The sequence below is a fragment of the Podarcis bocagei genome (genome assembly GCF_964188305.1).
Source record: "Podarcis bocagei genome assembly, chromosome: 12".
Lineage (NCBI taxonomy): Eukaryota > Metazoa > Chordata > Lepidosauria > Squamata > Lacertidae > Podarcis > Podarcis bocagei.
In genome coordinates, this window is record NC_138137.1 from 57,687,795 (window position 1) to 57,707,132 (window position 19,338).

At 47.0% G+C, this 19,338-nt stretch overlaps 1 protein-coding gene across 7 annotated transcripts in view; it reads left to right on the forward strand.

Annotated features, from left to right (window-relative positions):
• The window catches only part of NBEAL2 (neurobeachin like 2), a 242,208-nt gene that overhangs the window by 212,495 nt on the left and 10,375 nt on the right, over positions 1-19,338 (forward strand). For all 7 annotated transcript variants that reach the window (XM_081163423.1, XM_081163421.1, XM_081163425.1 and 4 more), the window contains 11 exons: positions 24-154; positions 783-892; positions 2,263-2,380; positions 4,284-4,381; positions 5,659-5,778; positions 7,683-7,772; positions 8,250-8,359; positions 9,256-9,428; positions 11,365-11,459; positions 11,546-11,662; positions 13,264-13,425. In XM_081163423.1, the coding sequence (XP_081019549.1) occupies positions 24-154; positions 783-892; positions 2,263-2,380; positions 4,284-4,381; positions 5,659-5,778; positions 7,683-7,772; positions 8,250-8,359; positions 9,256-9,428; positions 11,365-11,459; positions 11,546-11,662; positions 13,264-13,425 (1,324 nt within the window). The remainder of the gene's footprint in view (positions 1-23; positions 155-782; positions 893-2,262; positions 2,381-4,283; positions 4,382-5,658; positions 5,779-7,682; positions 7,773-8,249; positions 8,360-9,255; positions 9,429-11,364; positions 11,460-11,545; positions 11,663-13,263; positions 13,426-19,338) is intronic.

Consider the following 19,338-nt stretch of genomic DNA (forward strand, 5'->3'; position numbering starts at 1 on the left):
TCCTCTCGCTCTTACGCCGGCAGGTTTGACTGCTCCGACCGCCAGTTTCACTCCGTCCCCGCCGCCTGGCAAGCCCGCATGGAAAACCCTGTGGATGTGAAGGAGCTGATCCCGGAATTCTTCTACTTTACGGACTTCCTGGAGAACCAAAACAGTAAGCGTTCCTTTCCTGGGCTGGTTCAGATTCCTGGGCCATCTGGGCTGCCGGCTCTGCTGGCTGACGGACCAGGCAGACGCTGCCCAGGAGTTCACCAGCAGGAGATAAGTCATCATCCTTTTGCGGCCAAGTATTTGGAGAGGGCTTGTATCCAAAGATGGAGTCAGAAAATCCCAAATTCAGTCCCTGTAATAGCCAGGCAGGGCCGGGTCAGGCCTCTCTCATCCTCAATTTAACGTTGGGATCTCTCTGGGAAAGCTGCAAAATGGGTCTTTTCGGAGTTTGCCGAAGGGAAGAGAGAAGGATACTCCTTGCCCCGAAGCTGGTGAGCATGCTTCAAAACCACCCACCGCTGCCTTGGTCTGCAAATCTGGCCTAGATATTCACCTTTAAGTGGGCAAACAGAGATCAAGGGGAGACGTCAGGGACCGCCAGTAAAATGCGTAACTTTGTAGTAACGAGTCCCATAGGTTGATCATGCCACGTGTGAGTTGCTGGTCCTTGACTCAGGAAATCGGAAGTGTGGTTTGCAAAAGGGGAGCTAAGGTGGGGGGGTTTTAGGGTGGGGGAAATAGCTGGTTTTGGCTGCCTGCTGCATTCTCCCACATTTCCTCCCCCCTTTCAGGCTTTGATCTAGGCTCTCTGCAGATGTCGAATGAGAAAGTGGGAGACGTCGTCCTTCCCAGATGGGCCAAATCCCCAGAAGATTTCATCCACAAGCACCGTAAAGCCCTGGTAAGAGGAGCAATGCAGGCATGCAGGGCAATGGAGAGAGAGAAAGATTTTATTGGTATAAATAATAATAAAAAGGTAAAGGGACCCCTGACCATTAGGTCCAGTTGCGGACGACTCTGGGGTTGTGGCGCTCATCTCGCTTTGCTGGTCGAGGGAGCTGGCATACAGCTTCCGGGTCATGTGGCCAGCATGACTAAGCCACTTCTGGCGAACCAGAGCAGCGCACGGAAACGCCATTTACCTTCCTGCCAGAGCGGTACCTATTTATCTACTTGCACTTGACGTGCTTTCGAACTGCTAGGTTGGCAGGAGCAGGGACTGAGCAACGGAAGCTCACCCCGTCACGGGGATTCGAACCGCCGACCTTCTGATCGGCAAGTCCTAGGCTCTGTGGTTTAACCCACAGTGCCACCCACGTCCCCTATAAATAATACTACTACCCTCCTTTTCCTTTAGTTTTAACTAAGCCCAAATGCTTTAATTGCTGAGGGCAAGTTGCTGAGAGTCGAGGGCTGTTCTGTATCTTCTTTTCTGAGGCCATTTCATTCTGGCTGTAGTTAGGGAAATAAAGTACGCAACATGCCCTTTTCCAAACAGTTAGCGACGCACTTTTATTAAATTCCTTCTTTTCAGTCTCACACAAAGGACACCTTGGCATCTTAGCGATATGCAAATCCATTTTAAAATTTAAAAATCCGCTGAAACTGATCAGCAGAATGACTTGGGAGGGGAACCCTGCTTTTTCCCTCGTGAAGTGGGTCTAGGACCCTCGTACCTACGGGACCGCCTCTCCTGGTATGTCCCATGGAGGACCTTACGGTCTTCAAACAAAAACATCTTGGAGATCCCAGGCCACAGGGAAGTCAGCTCTGAGCCCAGCTTCGGGGGAGAGCGGGATATACATAAAATTTTATTATTATTTATTATTATTTGCAAAACAAACAAACAAAAATATGCAGAAAGTTTCAAGTTTACTTGCCGTGTCTCTGCATTTTAGTTACAACGGTACCCTGGTTTTCAAACAGAATGCGTTCCAGGAGTCCGTTCGACTCCCGGGACCATTCAAAAACCAAAGCGCGGCTTCCGATTGGCTGCAGGAGTGCCCTGCAGCAGCCAATCAGAAGCCGTGCTGGACATTTGGCTTCTGAAAATCATTCGAAAACCGGAACACTCACTTCCGTGTTTCGATCGTTCGGGAGCCGATTTGTTTGGAAGCCAAGGCGTTCGGCTTCCAAGGTACGGCGGTATTTGTATCTGAGCAGATTGCGCCCCGGGAAAAGCGGTGGTGTTCTTTTTTAATGGTTGGGTGGCGTGCAAGCAGGCCTGTGCTGTGCTTTGACCTCATCATCGTCCCCTTGTGTCTGTGCCAGGAGTCGGAGTACGTGTCTGCCCACCTCCACGAGTGGATTGACTTGATCTTTGGGTGCAAACAGCGGGGCCCAGCCGCTGTGGAAGCACTGAACGTCTTCTATTACTGCACGTATGAAGGTAAGGTGGGACCTCGTTGCATCTGATGTTCTGCACATCTGATGATCTCCTTCTACCGGTCCACAATAGAAAGTGTCCTTTCTTACTGCACAGTGTGGGACCCTGGTTTGACATCAACGGATAGGAAGTGCCTACAGAGGGTGGTGAATACAGCACAAGATATTATGGGCTGTCCCGTGAATCCGCTGGATGAAATAGCGGAAGAACGTTGCCTCAGGAGAGTGAGGAAAATTCTCAGGGATGATTCACACCCTGGCCGGCACTTTCTTGATCTCCTGCCCTCGGGCAGAAGATATAGAAGCCGGATTAGTTGCACCAACAGGGTAAAGAACAGCTTCTATCCGTGGGCTGTTAGGCTGCTGAAGGAAAAGATAACAACAGGGCAACTGACTTTCGGGTTTGGTGGGTGTGCGTCAGTAAACGAGAGGAAATTAAGACTAAGAGAGCTGAGTGGGGGGTGCTCGTGTAATCTCACTGCATACAAGTTGTACAAATGACAACAAAGTATTTCCATTTCAATCTGTTGCATCAGGTTGGGCTAGAAGACCTCAGGGGTTTTTCTAACTCTTTGATTCTGTGCGTACATATCAGGGTAGTACCTCAGGTGGGAGACACGTCATGCTCCTTTGAGGGTAGTCTGTCTCACCTGGGGCTCCTAGAAGCTGTCTGCATGCAACAGCGGCCACAATCCCAGGAAGTGGCTTTGACAGGCCGGCTAAGCCAGGTGAGGGGAGCCGATGGGGCTCAAACCCTCAGTGAGTTGGGAATTTTCCCTAAATGCAAAAACAGGCAGTGGCACATAGAGCGGATGAGACCAAGCATGGGTCCAACGGTCAATGCACTCTATGTGGGGCTACCTTTGAAGGTGACTCGGAAGCTATAACTAATCCAGAATGCGGCAGCTAGACTGGTGACTGGGAGTGGCCACCGAGACCATATAACACCCGTCTTGAAAGACCTACATTGGCTCCCAGTATGTTTCCGAGCACAATTCAAAGTGTTGGTGCTGACCTTGAAAGCCCTAAACGGCCTCGGTCCAGTATACCTGAAGGAGCGTCTCCACCTCCATCCAGCTCCGAGGGCCTTCTGGAGGTTCCCTCACTGAGAGAAGTGAGGTTACAGGGAACCAGGCAGAGGGCCTGCTTGGTAGTGGCACCCGCCCTGTGGAACACCCTTCCACCAGATGTCAAGGAAATAAACAACTATCTGACTTTTAGAAGACATCTGAAGGCAGCCCTGTTTAGGGAAGTTTTTAAATGTTTGAAGTTTTATTTTCTTTTTAGTGTTATGTTGGAAGCCGCCCAGAGCGGCTGGGGAAACCCAGCCTGGTGGTCAGGGTATAAATAATAAAATTGTTGTTGTTGTTGTTGTTATTGTTATGTACACTGGGACACCCTAGGCCAGCAGGGGGATACTGTAGACACTTTTCACTCAGGTCCACATATGCAAATAGGGGATTGAAAGTGACGTTCAGTGATTGGATAGTTGCAGAAAGTTGTTACAGTTGTTTTGTAGTGGAGCTCTATATAAGCAGGCTGGCTGAACCCTTCAGTTCAGTTCTGTTCTGGCCTGTGAATAAACAAGAGCTCATATGTTCACCCACAATGTAACAATTATTATTATTTATTCAAGAAGGCATTTTTGCATGGGCTGCAGAGGAAAGTGAGGGGCAGATGGGGCTCGTCTACCTAGGAAGGGAGCCCATCTAGGAGAAGGAAAACTCTGACCCTAAACCTCCGCTGCCTTGTGGGATATCTTCAGGAGAAGAAAAAGGCTCAGGAGCGAACCCTACTCCAACGTGGAGTGGAGTCCCTAACTGCTGCATCTTGCGGGCCACAGCTCCCCCAGTCCTGATTTACACCGCACTTCGTATGTCCCTCATGCCACCCAAAATTCATTTCAGGGGCGGTTGACCTGGATGCCATCGCCGACGAGACCCAAAGGAAGGCTCTGGAGGGCATCATCAGTAACTTTGGGCAGACCCCCTGCCAGCTGCTGAAGGTAGGAGGAGCCGTCAAGGTGTCCTGCGGATTTTTGCCAAGAAGGCAACAGGGGGGCAGGCGACACACACCTGACCTGTAGGCAGGCGGCCATTTTGCAAGGCCCAGGTGGAAGATGGCAGAAGGCGGGCAACGCCCTGGTTTGCATTTCTCTGCTTCTCTTTCTCGTTGAAAATAGGGTCTATTTTTAAATTTCACACACCGCTTACAGCTTCTGTTTCAGATTTATTTCATTGTGTGTATATCCCACATTTTTAAGTACCTTAAGGGGGTGTACACAGTTGTCCCCCACTCCCCATTTTCACCCCACAACAACCCCGCGAAGTAGGTGAGGCTGAGAAGCCGTGAGAGGCCCAAGGTCACCCAGTGCGCTTTGTGGCTGAGGGAGGATTCGAACCCAGCTCTCTCCCAGGTCCTAGCCAGACACTGACAGCAGCGCCGTACCCAATTTGCAGAACAGCAGAATGGGGAGAGGGAGTGCTGGTGGTTTAATGCGCCATTGGCGGCTTTTAATAGTAATATATTTAATGTATTTTTAATCTTTAAGCCGTCCAGAGTGGCTGGGGAAATTATTATTATTATTACTATTATTATTATCACCCTGCCCACTCTGGACGGCTTCCAACAAAAGATTAAAAATACATTACAATATCATTTTGGCTGCTTGGCTTTTCCCACATGGATATGTCTTGGCATGTCAGCCTACGAAATGATCTGTGGAAAGCCCCCTCCTGCCTTCATCACTGTGTTCCCCATAGTGTTAACCACCTTTTCATCTCATGGGGTGTGTGGATTGTAAAGGTAAAGGTAAAGGGACCCCTGGCCATTAGGTCCAGTCGTGACCGACTCTGGGGTTGCGGCGCTCATCTTGCTTTATTGGCCAAGGGAGCCGGCATACAGCTTCCGGGTCATGTGGCCAGCATGACTAAGCCGCTTCTGGCGAACCAGAGCAGTGCAAGGAAACGCCGTTTACCTTCCCGCCGGAGTGGTACCTATTTATCTACTTGCACTTGACGTGCTTTCGAACTGCTAGGTTGGCAGGAGCAGGGACCGAGCAACGGGAGCTCACCCCGTCGCGGGGATTCGAACCACCGACCTTCTGATTGGCAAGTCCTAGGCTCTGTGGTTTAACCCACAGCACCACCCGTGTCCTGTGTGGATTGTACAGGACAGCAAGTAGGCGGGGGCCATAAGAAACCGAGGTTTGACACATAAAGTTAAATAGGATGCAACATGCCAATATCCCGTTTGAAATATACTTCTCCCTCTCTCCTCTAGGAGCCCCATCCAGCCCGGCTCTCTGCCGAAAACGCAGCGTCCAAGAGACTCTCTCGCCTGGACACCATCCCCCCCAACGTCTTTGAGAACCTCAGTGAGCTGAAGTCCTTCTTTGCTGAAGTAAGTCTATTTCCTCCAGGGTGTGATTTTGTGTGTCCGCGTGTAGAATACTGCCATACCTCATGTCACGTCCGCTTCACGTTACATTCTTTCAGGTTAAGTCCCGCGGCGACCCGGAAGTACCGGAAAGGGTTACTTCCGGGTTTCTCCGCTCGCACATGCACAGAAGCGGTGTATCACATCCTGCGCATGCACAAACGCGCCGCTGCGGGTTGCGTTCTTTTCATGTTGCGAATGGGCCTTTGGAATGGATCCCGTTCGCAACCAGAGGTACCGCTGGCACACGCAAACACACCGCAGTTCAAGAAGGGCATTGACAAGTTGGAACACGCAGAAAGGGAGGGCAACCAAGATGGTCAAGGGTCCGGAAACCAAGCCTGATGAGGAACGGTCGAAGGAGCTGGGGGTGCTTAGCCCGGGCAAGAAGAAGAGAAGACCGAGAGGTGATATGAGAGCCATCTTTAAATATCTGAAGCGCTCTCCCATGGAAGACGGAAGAAGCCTGTTTCCTCCTGTTCCTGGAGGGTGGGACTCGCACCAGCGACTTCAAGTTACAATGAAGGAGATTCCATCTCAACATCAGGAAGAATTTTCTGGTGGCAAGAGCTGTTGGGCAGGGGAACAGACCCCCACAAGAAGTGGTGGGCTCTCCTTCCTCAGAGGTTTTTAGAATCATAGAATCATAGAGTTGGAAGAGACCACAAGGGCCATCGAGTCCAACCCCCCTGCCAAGCAGGAAACACCATCAGAGCACTCCTGACATATGGTTGTCAAGCCTCTGCTTAAAGACCTCCAAAGTAGGAGACTCCACCACACTCCTTGGCAGCAAATTCCACTGTCGAACAGCTCTTACTGTCAGGAAGTTCTTCCTAATGTTTAGGTGGAATCTTCTTTCTTGTAGTTTGGATCCATTGCTCCGTGTCCGCTTCTCTGGAGCAGCAGAAAACAACCTTTCTCCCTCCTCTATGTGACATCCTTTTCTATATTTGAACATGACTATCATATCACCCCTTAACCTCCTCTTCTCCAGGCTAAACATGCCCAGCTCCCTTAGCCGTTCCTCATAAGGCATCGTTTCCAGGCCTTTGACCATTTTGGTTGCCCTCCTCTGGACACGTTCCAGTTTGTCAGTGTCCTTCTTGAACTGTGGTGCCCAGAACTGGACACAGTACTCCAGGTGAGGTCTGACCAGAGCAGAATACAGTGGCACTATTACTTCCCTTGATCTAGATGCTATACTCCTATTGATGCAGCCCAGAATTGCATTGGCTTTTTTAGCTGCCGCGTCACACTGTTGGCTCATGTCAAGTTTGTGGTCAACCAAGACTCCTAGATCCTTTTCACATGTACTGCTCTCAAGCCAGGTGTCACCCATCTTGTATTTGTGCCTCTCATTTTTTTTGCCCAAGTGCAATACTTTACATTTCTCCCTGTTAAAGTTCATCTTGTTTGTTTTGGCCCAGTTCTTTAATCTGTCAAGGTCGTTTTGAAGTGTGATCCTGTCCTCTGGGGTGTTAGCCACCCCTCCCAGTTTGGTGTCATCTGCAAATTTGATCAGGATGCCCTTGAGTCCATCATCCAAGTCGTTGATAAAGATGTTGAATAAGACCGGGCTGAGCAGAGGTTGGGTGGCTGTGGATGCTTTAGTTTGAGATTCCTGCGTTGAAAGGGGGTTGGACTAGATGACCGTTGAGTGCCCCTCAATTGCATGATACGTATGAAAGGGCATTGCCACCCGCCTATCTCCTGCGACTCCCTTTCCTTTCCCAGAGCAAGGCTGGAGGTGGGTGTGTTCCTCTTCTGTAGCTGGTGGTGGGGAATTATCACAAAGGGAACCGTGTAACAGCACAGATTTTGCCGAAACCAAGCGGCAAAAAGCAGTGACTCGTCTTGTCCTTTTTCAGAGCATCAGCGACGGGATCCCCCTCGTCCAGGCTGTGGTTCCCAAAAACCAAGCCCACTCCTTCATGACTCAGGGATATCCCGATATGCTGGTAGGTTCAAACTAATAATAATAATAATAATTTATTATTTATACCCCGCCCATCTGGCTGGGTTTCCCCAGCCACTCTGGGCGGCATCCAACCAAATATTAAAAACAATACAGCGCCAGACATTAAAAACTTCCCTAAACAGTTGTCTTTTAAAAGTAAAATAGTTTTATTGCCTCGACATCTGCTGGGAGGGCGTTCCACAGGGCGGGTGCCACCACCGAGAAGGCCCTCCGATCAGAAAATTGATGCTTTTCTCCCAAGGCCTCCTTGCAGGGGGGTTGAACCTAGATGACATTTGGGGGGTCCCCTTCCAATTCTGCAACAGTTCTACAGCTCTTTGGGTGGGCATCCCCTTGTCCCAGGAAGGATGCTGCGATTCCTGTTTGCCCTCTTCCTTCCCCATCTCCCCTGCGTCGCCGTGAGCTGCTTCTCTGCCTTTCTTATTGACTAATTTGCCCCCCCAACAACTTCTTCCAGGTCACTGTCAGTGCCAACGGGCTGCTAGGCACACATGGCTGGCTGCCCTATGACAAGAACATCTCCAACTATTTCAGCTTCACCAAAGACCCCACTGTCTCCAACGCAAAGTGAGTCTGGGCTTCGCTCCCACCTTGTCGCGAATTCTCCGCGGCGCTTTAGCAGAAATGCTCAGAGTTCCAGGTTCTTCAGTGCAGTATATTTATTCTGAGCTATATATACAAATGGGGGGATGCGGGTGGCGCTGTGGGTTAAACCGCTGAGCCTGGGACTTGCCGATCAGAAGGTTGGCGGTTCGAATCCCCGTGACAGGGTGAGCTCCTGTTGCTCGGTCCCTGCTCCTGCCAACCTAGCAGTTCGAAAGCACGTCAAGGTGCAAGTAGATTAATAGGTACCACTCTGGCGGGAAGGGAAACGGCATTTTTATGCGCTGCTCTGGTTCTCCAGAAGCGGCTTAGTCATGCTGGCCACATGACCCGGAAGCCGTACGCCGGCTCCCTCGGCCAATAAAGCGAGATGAGCGCCGCAACCCCAGAGTCTGTCACAACTGGACCTAATGGTCACGGGTCCCTTTACCTTTAACGGTATTTCAGTTCAACAATTACTTTGATAAAATACATATTTTGTTATGTTCAGGTGGCTTGAGATACCTATGAGGTCCGTAAAGTACCATATAGCATATATTCAACACAAAAAAAAAACCAGCGACAATTTGTTGTTGACAAAGGACAGCTGGACATATCAAGGGTCCCATTACTTTCAGTAGCTTAGGGCCTCATCAAACCTAAATCCGGCCCTGGTCAGGGATGATGATGGGAGTTGTAGTCTAGCAACAGCCAGGGAATTTGAGAAACACTGGCCTAGGTAAAGGAGTCTTCAGTGGCGAGGTGTGCGGTTTCAGCAGGTGTTTCGATGGGTCCCTGATCCCTTTTCCTAACCTGCCTAAAATGCAGGCTTCGCTGCTTGGCAGGAACATCTATCTCTCTTTCTCCCTCCCTCCTGCTAGGACCCAGCGCTTCCTGTATGGACCCGTTGCTCCAGGTGTGGACGTGTCCTCCAAGACGCTGACGGTCTCTCACGATGGGAAGCTCCTCTTCAGCGGAGGCCACTGGGACAACAGCTTGCGGGTGACATCCCTCAGCCGAGGGAAGGTTGTGGGACACATCAGCAGGCACATAGGTAGGAGGCCACGACTCGCGGGAAGAGAGACTCCCTTCTGAAAATCGCGAGGAATCGAAAAACAGAGCATGCTGAACGTCTAAATGCCAGCGTATTATTTTCCTTCTTGAGTGCAGGCTCTGGCACCCTGAGACCTGCTGCTTCCCTTTCGTTCTGTCTTCAATCTTAAAAGGGCATGTTTCTGGTCGTCATGGCTGCGGGGAGAAGAGAATGGAAACGACCGAGTGCTAGTTCCTTCCTTTTTTGTGAATCTTCTTGCCCACGATTTAAAAACCTAAATAATTTTGAAAGCATGCCTGAGGGACTTCAAGCTTAACTAACCACTGAAAAGCTAGCATTTATATACAAATTCTAGCAAATGCATGCTAATGGAGAAGGGAAGGAGGATTTTCAGACGAGCCGTTCTCATAATTCCAATAGTATTATTGTTCTGTTACCTCTTCCTAAAGTTTCTTTCCCGTTTTGTTCACTGAAAATTCGAAGAATATCATCCTAGTGAGCAGTGGCTAAACTGGTTGTTCTTTGTTTCCTGTCTTTAAAGTCATCTTACTATTGCGTCCCTGACACACTCCTTTTCTGCCTGCGGGGAGTTGTCCTTGAACGCTCCTCCATTTGTACATATGTACTGTATTTTCCGGCGTATAAGACGACTGGGTGTATAAGACGACCCCCAACTTTCCCAGTTAAAATATAGAGTTTGGGATATACTCGCCGTATAAGACTACCCCTCTTCCAACGCACACCAAATAAAAATTTAAAAAACCAGTCTCCAGTCCGGCTCGGAAATCCGCTCCACTTCCCAGTAGCCGGGGGCTTCTGGGGCCAATTTTCAAGCGTATTTCTGCTTCATCTAGAGAGCTTGGTGTCCTCTGATTTAATTTGCTGTCGTTTTGTCCTTTGGTGGGGAGTTGCTGCAGGAGCTGCTGCTGTAGCCGGCGTATAAGACGACCCCCGACTTTTGAGAATATTTTCCTGGGTTAAGAAGTACCGTATTTTTTGCACCATAGGACGCACTTTTTCCCTCCTAAAAAGCAAGGGAAAATGTGTGTGCGTCCTATGGAACGAATGCAGGGGGGAGGCAGGCGGGAAAAGCCCCCAAGGGCCGCACACAAGTTCCGTGCGCTCTTGCGGGCTTTTCCACAGGAGGGAGAAGGGACTGACTGGCGGCATCAGTCCCTTCTCCCACCTCCCAGAAAAGCCAGGAGAAGCCGCGATCTCTTTAAAAGGGTTGTGCGGCTTCTGCGGGCTTTTGGGAGAGGTGAGGGAATCCCCCCACCTCCCAGTAAAGCCAGGAAAGCCCTGCGCAACCCCTCTGCCTAGGAGAGGCTGCACGGGGCTAAAGGGGAAGCCAAAACAGTGAGTGGGATCCATCCCGCTCGCTGCCTTGGCTTGATCCATAGCTGCGCGCAACCCCTCCGCCAAGGAGAGGCTACATGGGGCTATGGATTCTTTAGCCCCAGACAGCCTCTCCCAGGAGGAAGAGGCTGCACGGGGCTAAAGGGGAACCGAAACAGCGAGCAGAATCCATCCAGCTTGCTGCCTTGGCTTGATCCATAGCTGCGCGCAACCCCTCCGCCAAGGAGAGGCTGCACGGGGCTAAAGGGGAAGCCAAAACAGTGAGTGGGATCCATCCCGCTCGCTGCCTTGGCTTGTTCCATAGCTGCACGCAACCCCTCCGGCAGGGAGAGGTTGTGTGCAGCCTGTACGCTGCTCTTTGGGGCTGCGGGGGTGGGAAGATTTTTTTTCTTGGATTCCCCCCCTAAAAACTGGGTGCGCCCTATGGTCCGGTGCGCCCTACGGTGCGAAAAATACGGTAGTCTTATACGCCAGGAAATACAGTATATATGTTTATCCTCTGCATGTAGATAAGGTAACTAACTGGGGACCGTTATCCGTGTGTTTCTGTTCTGGTGATTCCCCTCTCCTCTCCCTGCAGACGTCGTCACTTGCCTGGCCTTAGATCTGTGCGGAATCTACCTCATATCCGGGTCACGGGATACCACCTGCATGGTTTGGCAGGTCCTGCAGCAGGTAAGAGGAGGGTTGGATTGGATGACCCTTCCATCTCTATGGTTCTGAGAGATTCTGTTGACGGCCTCTTTTCTCCTCTGCCCCAGGGTGGCTTCTCCTGTGGCCTGGCACCCAAGCCCGTCCAGGTTCTCTACGGGCACGACGACGAAGTCACGTGCGTCGCCATCAGCACCGAGTTGGACATGGCCGTCTCGGGGTCCAAGGTGAGCCGCAGCGGGGTCTGTGTGTGTCTTCCGGGCTGGAACGCGCCTTTTCTGGATCTCCTGTGGGAACGCCGCTTAGCAGGGACCTCATTCTTGTCCACGGCCGCCTCCTGGTACACATGCAGTTGAACCCAGAAGATTCTGATGACAAGAGGCAGAAGGGTGTCTAGGAACCTCACAAAGGCTTGGACCAAATCTACGCTTCCAAGTGTCACAAGAAAGCTGCAGAGATAGCGCAGGATAGTGCGCACCCCGGAAATGATCTCTTTCAGCTTCTGCCTTCTGGAAGAAGGTCCAGGGTTATAAAGACTAGGGCTAGCCTCCTGAGAAACAGTTTCTACCCAAAGGCAATTCTGGCTTTAAACGCAGTATAAGCAGTCTCTATAGGAGTATATTGTATTTTAAAATGGGGTTTCAGAGTTTTTAGGGGGTTTTGAATGTCTTATGTAGATTTTTCATTGTTCTGTAATGGGACAATGACAATAAAGGTATCTTATCGGATAGTTGGCCTTGGTGAAGATTTGACATTTTCATCCCCCCAAAGTTTTTGATTTGAGTTTCTACTGAAATGAGGCTGCGTTTTGGTACATCGTTGGTACATCACTCCAGTGAAACTAGAAAAGATGTATAGAACAGGGGACAAAACCTGCTGGAAATGTAAAAAGAAGGAGGGTGATTTCCACCATATGTGGTGGACATGTGAAATAGTGAAAAGGTTTTGGGGTCTCATTTACGATGAATTAAAAAAGGTTTTGAAATATAACTTCCCTAAAAAACCTGAAGCCTTTCTTTTAGGAATGGTCGGAGATGAGATTAAGAAGGAAGATCAAACCATGTTTCAATATGCAACGGTAGCAGCCAGAATATTGTTAGCGCAGAACTGGAAAACACCCAAAATCCCAACTATCAGAGAATGGCAAATTAAGTTATTCGAGTATATAGAGTTAGCAAAAATGACACAGAAGATCAGGTATCAGAAAAACACCAAATTTATTAATGATTGGAACAAATTCATTACATACATGGAAACAAATTTAGGAAATATTAAAATTACAGTAGGGGTAATATAAAACCGGCGATGTAGAGATAAAAGTGGTAAAAAGATTCTGCAGAAGAAAACATTGGGATACAGCTCAAACCGTGGTGGAGGGAAGTCAGTTTATCAAAACAGTATGAATCTAATGTTTTTGTTATGTGACTTTTTTGTGCCTTTGTATTTTGCTTTATTTCTTCCCCCCCCCCTCTCTCTCTTTTTTATCCTTTTTGGATTGTTTGTGGTTTTTTATGTTGGTGTATATGTCAGAAATAAAATAAAAAGAATTTTCAAAAAAAAAAAAAAGAAATGAGGCTGCGTTTTAAGATTGTACTTTAATCTTGTTTTTAAGTTGTATTTTAATCAATTGTTTTTATACCTGGCGTTAGCCGCCCTGAGCCTGGTCTTGGCTGGGGAGTATAAATAGAAATTATTATTATTATTATTATTATTATTATTGTTATTGTTATTGTTATTGTTATTGTTATTATTATGCGCTCTCTTTCTCTCCCCCCACGTTCCCTTCCTTGGCATCCTTCTCATCGCGGAAAACTTTCTCTTCTTCCAGGATGGCACCGTCATTGTGCACACCGTCCGCCGAGGCCAGTTCATGCAATCGTTAAGGCCTCCCTGCGAGAGCTCCTTGCCAGTGACAGTCTCCAACCTCACCATGGGGCACGAGGGGCAGGTCGTGGTGCAGACGACCGTGGAAGGGAGAGCCTCTCTGAAGGTGAGCTGCGGGAGGCCTTGCTTGGAGTGGGCGAAGCAGGCGGGTCACCTTGGCGGATGAGAGAGACGAGTCCCGAGCGATTCTCAAACGGGTCTCTCTCTGCAGCGCAGGGACCTTTGTAGAAACAAACTGGGGGCTTGTAGAATCAGGACGGAAGGAGCCCACGGAGCCAAAATCTCATTCGGTGTCGGTTTTTATTGTAGCGTTCCCAAAGCAAGGAAGTAGTGGACTCTGATTAATAGAATACACACAAGGCTTGACCAGCAAGACTCTGGGAGGAGTGCGTATAATAATTCCCCCGTCCACCCCTTGGCCCAGGTCGTTTTATTCACAAAAGAACTTTTCGCACAGTGTTCGTAAGAACCAATCAGATTTCCTCTGAGTGTTTCAAAAAGCCCCACGTGGGACAAAGCCAGATCAGAAGAAATCCTGTTAACTACAAAGACTACTTTGAGCATGCATACATATCTGAGAGTAAATAAACCAGGACTAGAGGAATGCATTCAGCAAAACCCCGGAGGTCATAAACAGGCAGGAAAGGAAGGAAGGATGGCAAGGAAAGAGTATTTACAATCTCCTTGTGAACTCTCTTCCTGGCCCTTAAAGGTAAAGGGACCCCTGACCATTAGGTCCAGTCGTGACCGACTCTGGGGTTGCGGCGCTCATCTCACTTTATTGGCTGAGGGAGCCGACGTACAGCTTCCGGGTCATGTGGCCAGCAGGACTAAGCTGCTTCTGGTGAACCAGAGCAGCGCACGGCAACGCCGTTTACCTTCCCGCCAGAGGGTACCTATTTATCTACTTGCACTTTGACGTGCTTTTGAACTGCTAGGTTGGCAGGAGCAGGGACTGAGCAACGGGAGCTCACCCCGTCACGGGGGCAAGTCCAAGGCTCTGTGGTTTAACCCACAGTGCCACCTGCGTCCTGGCCCTTAAGATCTTCCTAAAGATTAACTATATCAAAGTTACATACTATCTTTATAACCCAGGATGCCTGATGAACAACTGTCCTGTGTATTTAGAATACTTATACATGCCTGTCAGGCGTAGAGAAAGCAAATGGCAGAGATGGAGAGGCTTGTGGGATTCGGTCAGAAATTATTGCCAATGAATCAAACCCAGTCAACGCAGTGCTTTCATCGCTGACACAATGGCTTGCTCCATATTTCATAATTCCTCATAGCAGTCCCACCTGACCCCCACACTCTGGATATTTGCACCCCTACATTTATTCATTTCGTATTTATTCAGAGCGCTTGTCCAGCCAAGAAAAATCCCAGAGCAGTTTACGTACGGTCAAAACTAGATGGTCCTTAGCCGCAGGCTTACACTTTTAAAAAGCCACGACGCACAAGGAAAGAACATCAGGGAGGGAAGAGGAAAAGGATTTTTTTCCTCGGGATCTGAGCAAAAGGAAGGCACCTCACCCTAAGAACATCTTAATTAGAACAGGATGTCTCTGCAGCTACTTAGTTGGAATATAAATGGCGGGAATTCTCCGGAAAAAAGAAGGAGGATATTTCATATCCTAAAAAAAGAACAATTGGACGTAATATGCCTCCAAGAAACACATGTGACTAGGCTCCACAGGAAAGTATTAATCAATAAAAGACTTGGCCAAGAATTTATTTCATCTGACAAAGTTAAAAAAAGAGGCGTTGTAATTTATGCAAAGGAGAACCTGTCACCAAAATTTCTATTTAAAGATGATCATGGAAGAACTCTCGCAATTGAAATTCAAACACAAGGAGAGAAGATTTTGATATTAGGAATTTATGCGCCAAATGATGGAAAATCAGAATTCTACAAGAAGCTGCATGAGACAATGATGGACTATCTGGATTATTCTAACATTATTGTGATGGGAGATATGAATGGGGTGGTGTCAACAAATATGGACAAATCCCAAAATCAAAACTTAACAACAGACGGCAGACTTCCTAAAACCTTTTTTGAAATGACAGACAATATGGACTTGATTGACATTTGGAGGACAAGGAACCCCTTGGGTAAAGAAGGAACCTTCTTTTCTGAGGCCCATCTGTCATGGACACGAATCGACCAAATTTGGATATCTAGAGGGATGGCACCGAAAACAAGAAAAGTGGAAATCTGCCCAAAAACCTGCTCCGACCATAACGCTTTGAAAATGGAATTGAGACTTATCCCAACCGGATCCTTCAGATGGAGAATGAATGACACCTTGTTGAGAGATCAAGAGATTGTTAAGAAGGCCCAAAAAACCCTAAAGGACTATTTTGAAATAAATTTGAACACTACGGTGGAGAAAAGAACAATCTGGGACGCAAGTAAAGCTGTAATGAGAGGGTTTCTGATACAACAGAATACAATAAAGAGAAAATTTTGGAATGGAAAAAAGGAAAAAATTCTAGAGAAAATAAGTGAAGGAGAGAAAAAGCTGAGAACCAAACCAAAGTCAAAAGAGGTGCTAAGAGAGATCAAATTCCATCAAGCACAATATTCGAAACTGATCAATCAAGAGATTGAATGGAAAATTAAACAAATGAAGCAGAGATCGTTTGAATCAGCAAACAAATGTGGAAAGTTGCTAGCCTGGCAGTTGAAAAAAAGACAAAAGTTAAATACGGTTACAAACTTGGAGATTCAAGGAAAAATAGTTCAGAAACCAGAAGAAATAAGAAAGTGCTTCCACAGATACTTCAAAGAGCTTTATGCACAGGGGCCTCAGAAAGAATCGGAAATAGACCAATTTTTGAGGACAAATGGACTATCCAAAATAAGTCAAGACAAAAGATCAATTCTCAACAGCAAAATAACTCAACAGGAAATTGAAGGTGCCATTCAAAATATGCAACTTGGCAAATCTCCAGGCCCGGATGGACTCACCTCCAAATATTATAAGACTTTGAAGGACTTCTTGATACAACCGTTGTTGGAGGTTTGTAACCAGATTATGGAGGGGAGGAGGGCACCGGAAACGTGGAAAGAAGCATTCATCACATTGATACCCAAATCAGAAAGGGAAAAGACCCAGCTTAAGAATTACCGTCCCATCTCACTCCTGAATGTGGATTACAAAATATTTGCAGACATTTTAGCGAATAGACTTAAAAATGTATTAAATGAAGTAATTCACAAGGACCAAGCAGGCTTTCTCCCTGGTAGACACATGTCTGACAACACTAGGAACATTATTGATATATTGGAGCTGTTGCGAATTAGAAACACAAGGGCAGCCTTAATCTTCATTGATGCGGAGAAAGCATTTGACAACATTTCTTGGATGTTTATGAAGAAAAACTTGAAAGGGATGGGAGTGGGACGGGGGTTTGAAAATGGACTAGAAGCAATTTATTCAGAGCAAAAAGCTAAGCTGATAGTGAACAATGTGGTATCGGAGGAACTCCAAATTGAAAAAGGGACACGACAGGGGTGCCCTTTATCCCCTCTGCTATTTATTTCTGTTCTGGAGGTATTGCTGAATATGATCAGGGAGGACCAGTTGGTGCAAGGTATAGTGGTCGGAGCGAAACAATACAAACTGAAAGCTTTCGCAGATGACTTAGTCTTGACAGTACAGGAGCCAGAATCTAGTACAAAAAGAGTTCTGGAACTTATCTTGGAGTTTGGTCGGGTGGCGGGATTTAAGCTAAACAAACAAAAAACTAAGGTTTTGGTCAAAAATTTGACACCTACAGAGATAGAGGGGTACCAGAAAGAGACAGAGCTAAGTGTGGTTAAAAAAGTGAAATACCTGGGGGTATCCTTGTCCACTAAAAATTTAAACCTTTTCAAAGATAATTATGAAAAATGTTGGTTGGAAATTAAAAAAGACTTGGATATTTGGTCAAGATTGAAACTTACCTTGTCAGGCCGAATCGCAGCTATAAAGATGTGTGTCTTGCCAAAAATGTTATTCTTATTTCAAACCCTTCAGGTCGTGGACAGAATGGAATGTTTTGGAAAATGGCAGAAGGATATCTCTAAGTTTGTCTGGCAGGGCAAAAAGCCCCGAATAAAATTTAAAATACTAACTGACTCAAAAGAAAGAGGGGGGTTTGCCCTGCCGGATTTAAGGTTGTACTACGAAGCTGCAGCCTTCTGCTGGTTGAAGGATTGGTTTCTGTTGGAAAACACCGATGTCCTAGATCTGGAAGGGTTTGATAATGTGTATGGGTGGCATGCATACTTGTGGTATGACAAGGCGAAGGTTCACAAACTGTTTAAAAACCATATTGTCAGAAAATCAATTTTTGCCGTCTGGATGAAGTACAAGGACTTATTAGAAAGTAAGACCCCGAGGTGGTTATCACCAGTGGAAGCCAAGATTTCTAAAAAAAGGCCCAATATGGAGGCCTACTGGCCAAAATATTGGGAATTGATTGAAAGAGTTGGAGATAATTGGAAGCTCCAAAGCCAGGACAAACTAAAAAGTAAGGTGCGAGATTGGTTACATTATGCTCAAATTCAAGAGGTATTTAAAATGGATAAAAAAGTGGGTTTTCAGTTGGAGAAATCGAAACTGGAGACGGAGTTACTAGAACCAAAGACTAAGGTACTTTCGAGGATGTATGACTTGCTGCTTAAATGGAACACACAGGATGAGACAGTTAAATCTGCTATGATAAAATGGGCACAGGATGTAGGACACAACATTATGTCTGAGGACTGGGAAAGGTTATGGAACACCGGTATGAAATTCACGGCATGTAGTGCCTTGAAAGAGAACATTATGAAAATGGTATACCGGTGGTACATGACCCCAGTCAAGTTGGCTAAAATATATCATCTTTCTGATAATAAGTGTTGGAAATGCAAGGAGGCAGAAGGGACATTCTTTCACCTTTGGTGGACCTGCCCGAAAGTAAAGGCCTTTTGGGAAATGATACATAATGAGCTGAAAAAGGTATTCAGATATACCTTCTCTAAGAAACCAGAGGCCTTTCTTCTGGGCATGGTGGACCGGAAGGTGCCAAAGAAGGATAGAACCTTGTTTATGTATGCAACCACAGCAGCAAGGATCCTTATTGCAAAGTTCTGGAAGACACCAGATTTACCCACACTGGAGGACTGGCAGACGCAGCTGATGGACTACATGGAGTTGGCAGAAATGACTGGCAGAATCCGAGATCTGAGCGAAGAAACAATGGAGGAAGACTGGAAAAAATTTAAGGACTATTTGCAAAAATACTATAAGTTGTTTGAATGTTAAGATTGTGCACGATTAAGAAACGTCACGCTTCTGCAATTTATCTAAGTAAATGATAAAGTAAGTAATGATGAAAAAAACGAGATAAATTAGAAACAAAATATTATGTTTATTAAAAGTCTTGAAAACAAATTACAAACTTTCGAAATTGGTAACATAATAAACTCAAAGGTACAATAAGACGTGAAACAAGATAACAAATTGCTGAACTGGTTAGAATAATGAAAGCAATGTTGAGAGGATGTGAGGAGGTCTAAAAGAAAGTGAATTTGATGATATTTAACTTTTGTCTTCTTTTTTCTATTTTTCTTCATATATATAAAAAAAAAATGTTTCTTGTATGTTGCTATGTAAATTAATCTGTTAACCTATGGAAAGAAACGCAATAAAAAATTTTATAAAAAAAAAAAAAAAAGGAAAAGGATTTTTTTCTGGGGGGTCTTCGCTGCTGCCGGGCATGAGTTTAGGCAAAGGCAAAGTGGAGCCATTGGCAGAAGCGGCGCAGGGCTCGTGGGTGCTTGTCGAGAGACCCATTTTGGGAGCCAGGGCCTTGCCCAGGCCTGGCGTCTTGCACAGTGGCCCTTTCTCACTTCCAACTTTGCAAACGCGCCAAAGACCTCTGCTGGTGCGCTTTGCGAGGCATTGGCGGGGCCGCTTAAGGTTTCCGTTTGAAGGAGCGGCTCTTGCGAGAGCTTTTCAAGCTGCACTGGCTCCTGGTGGAG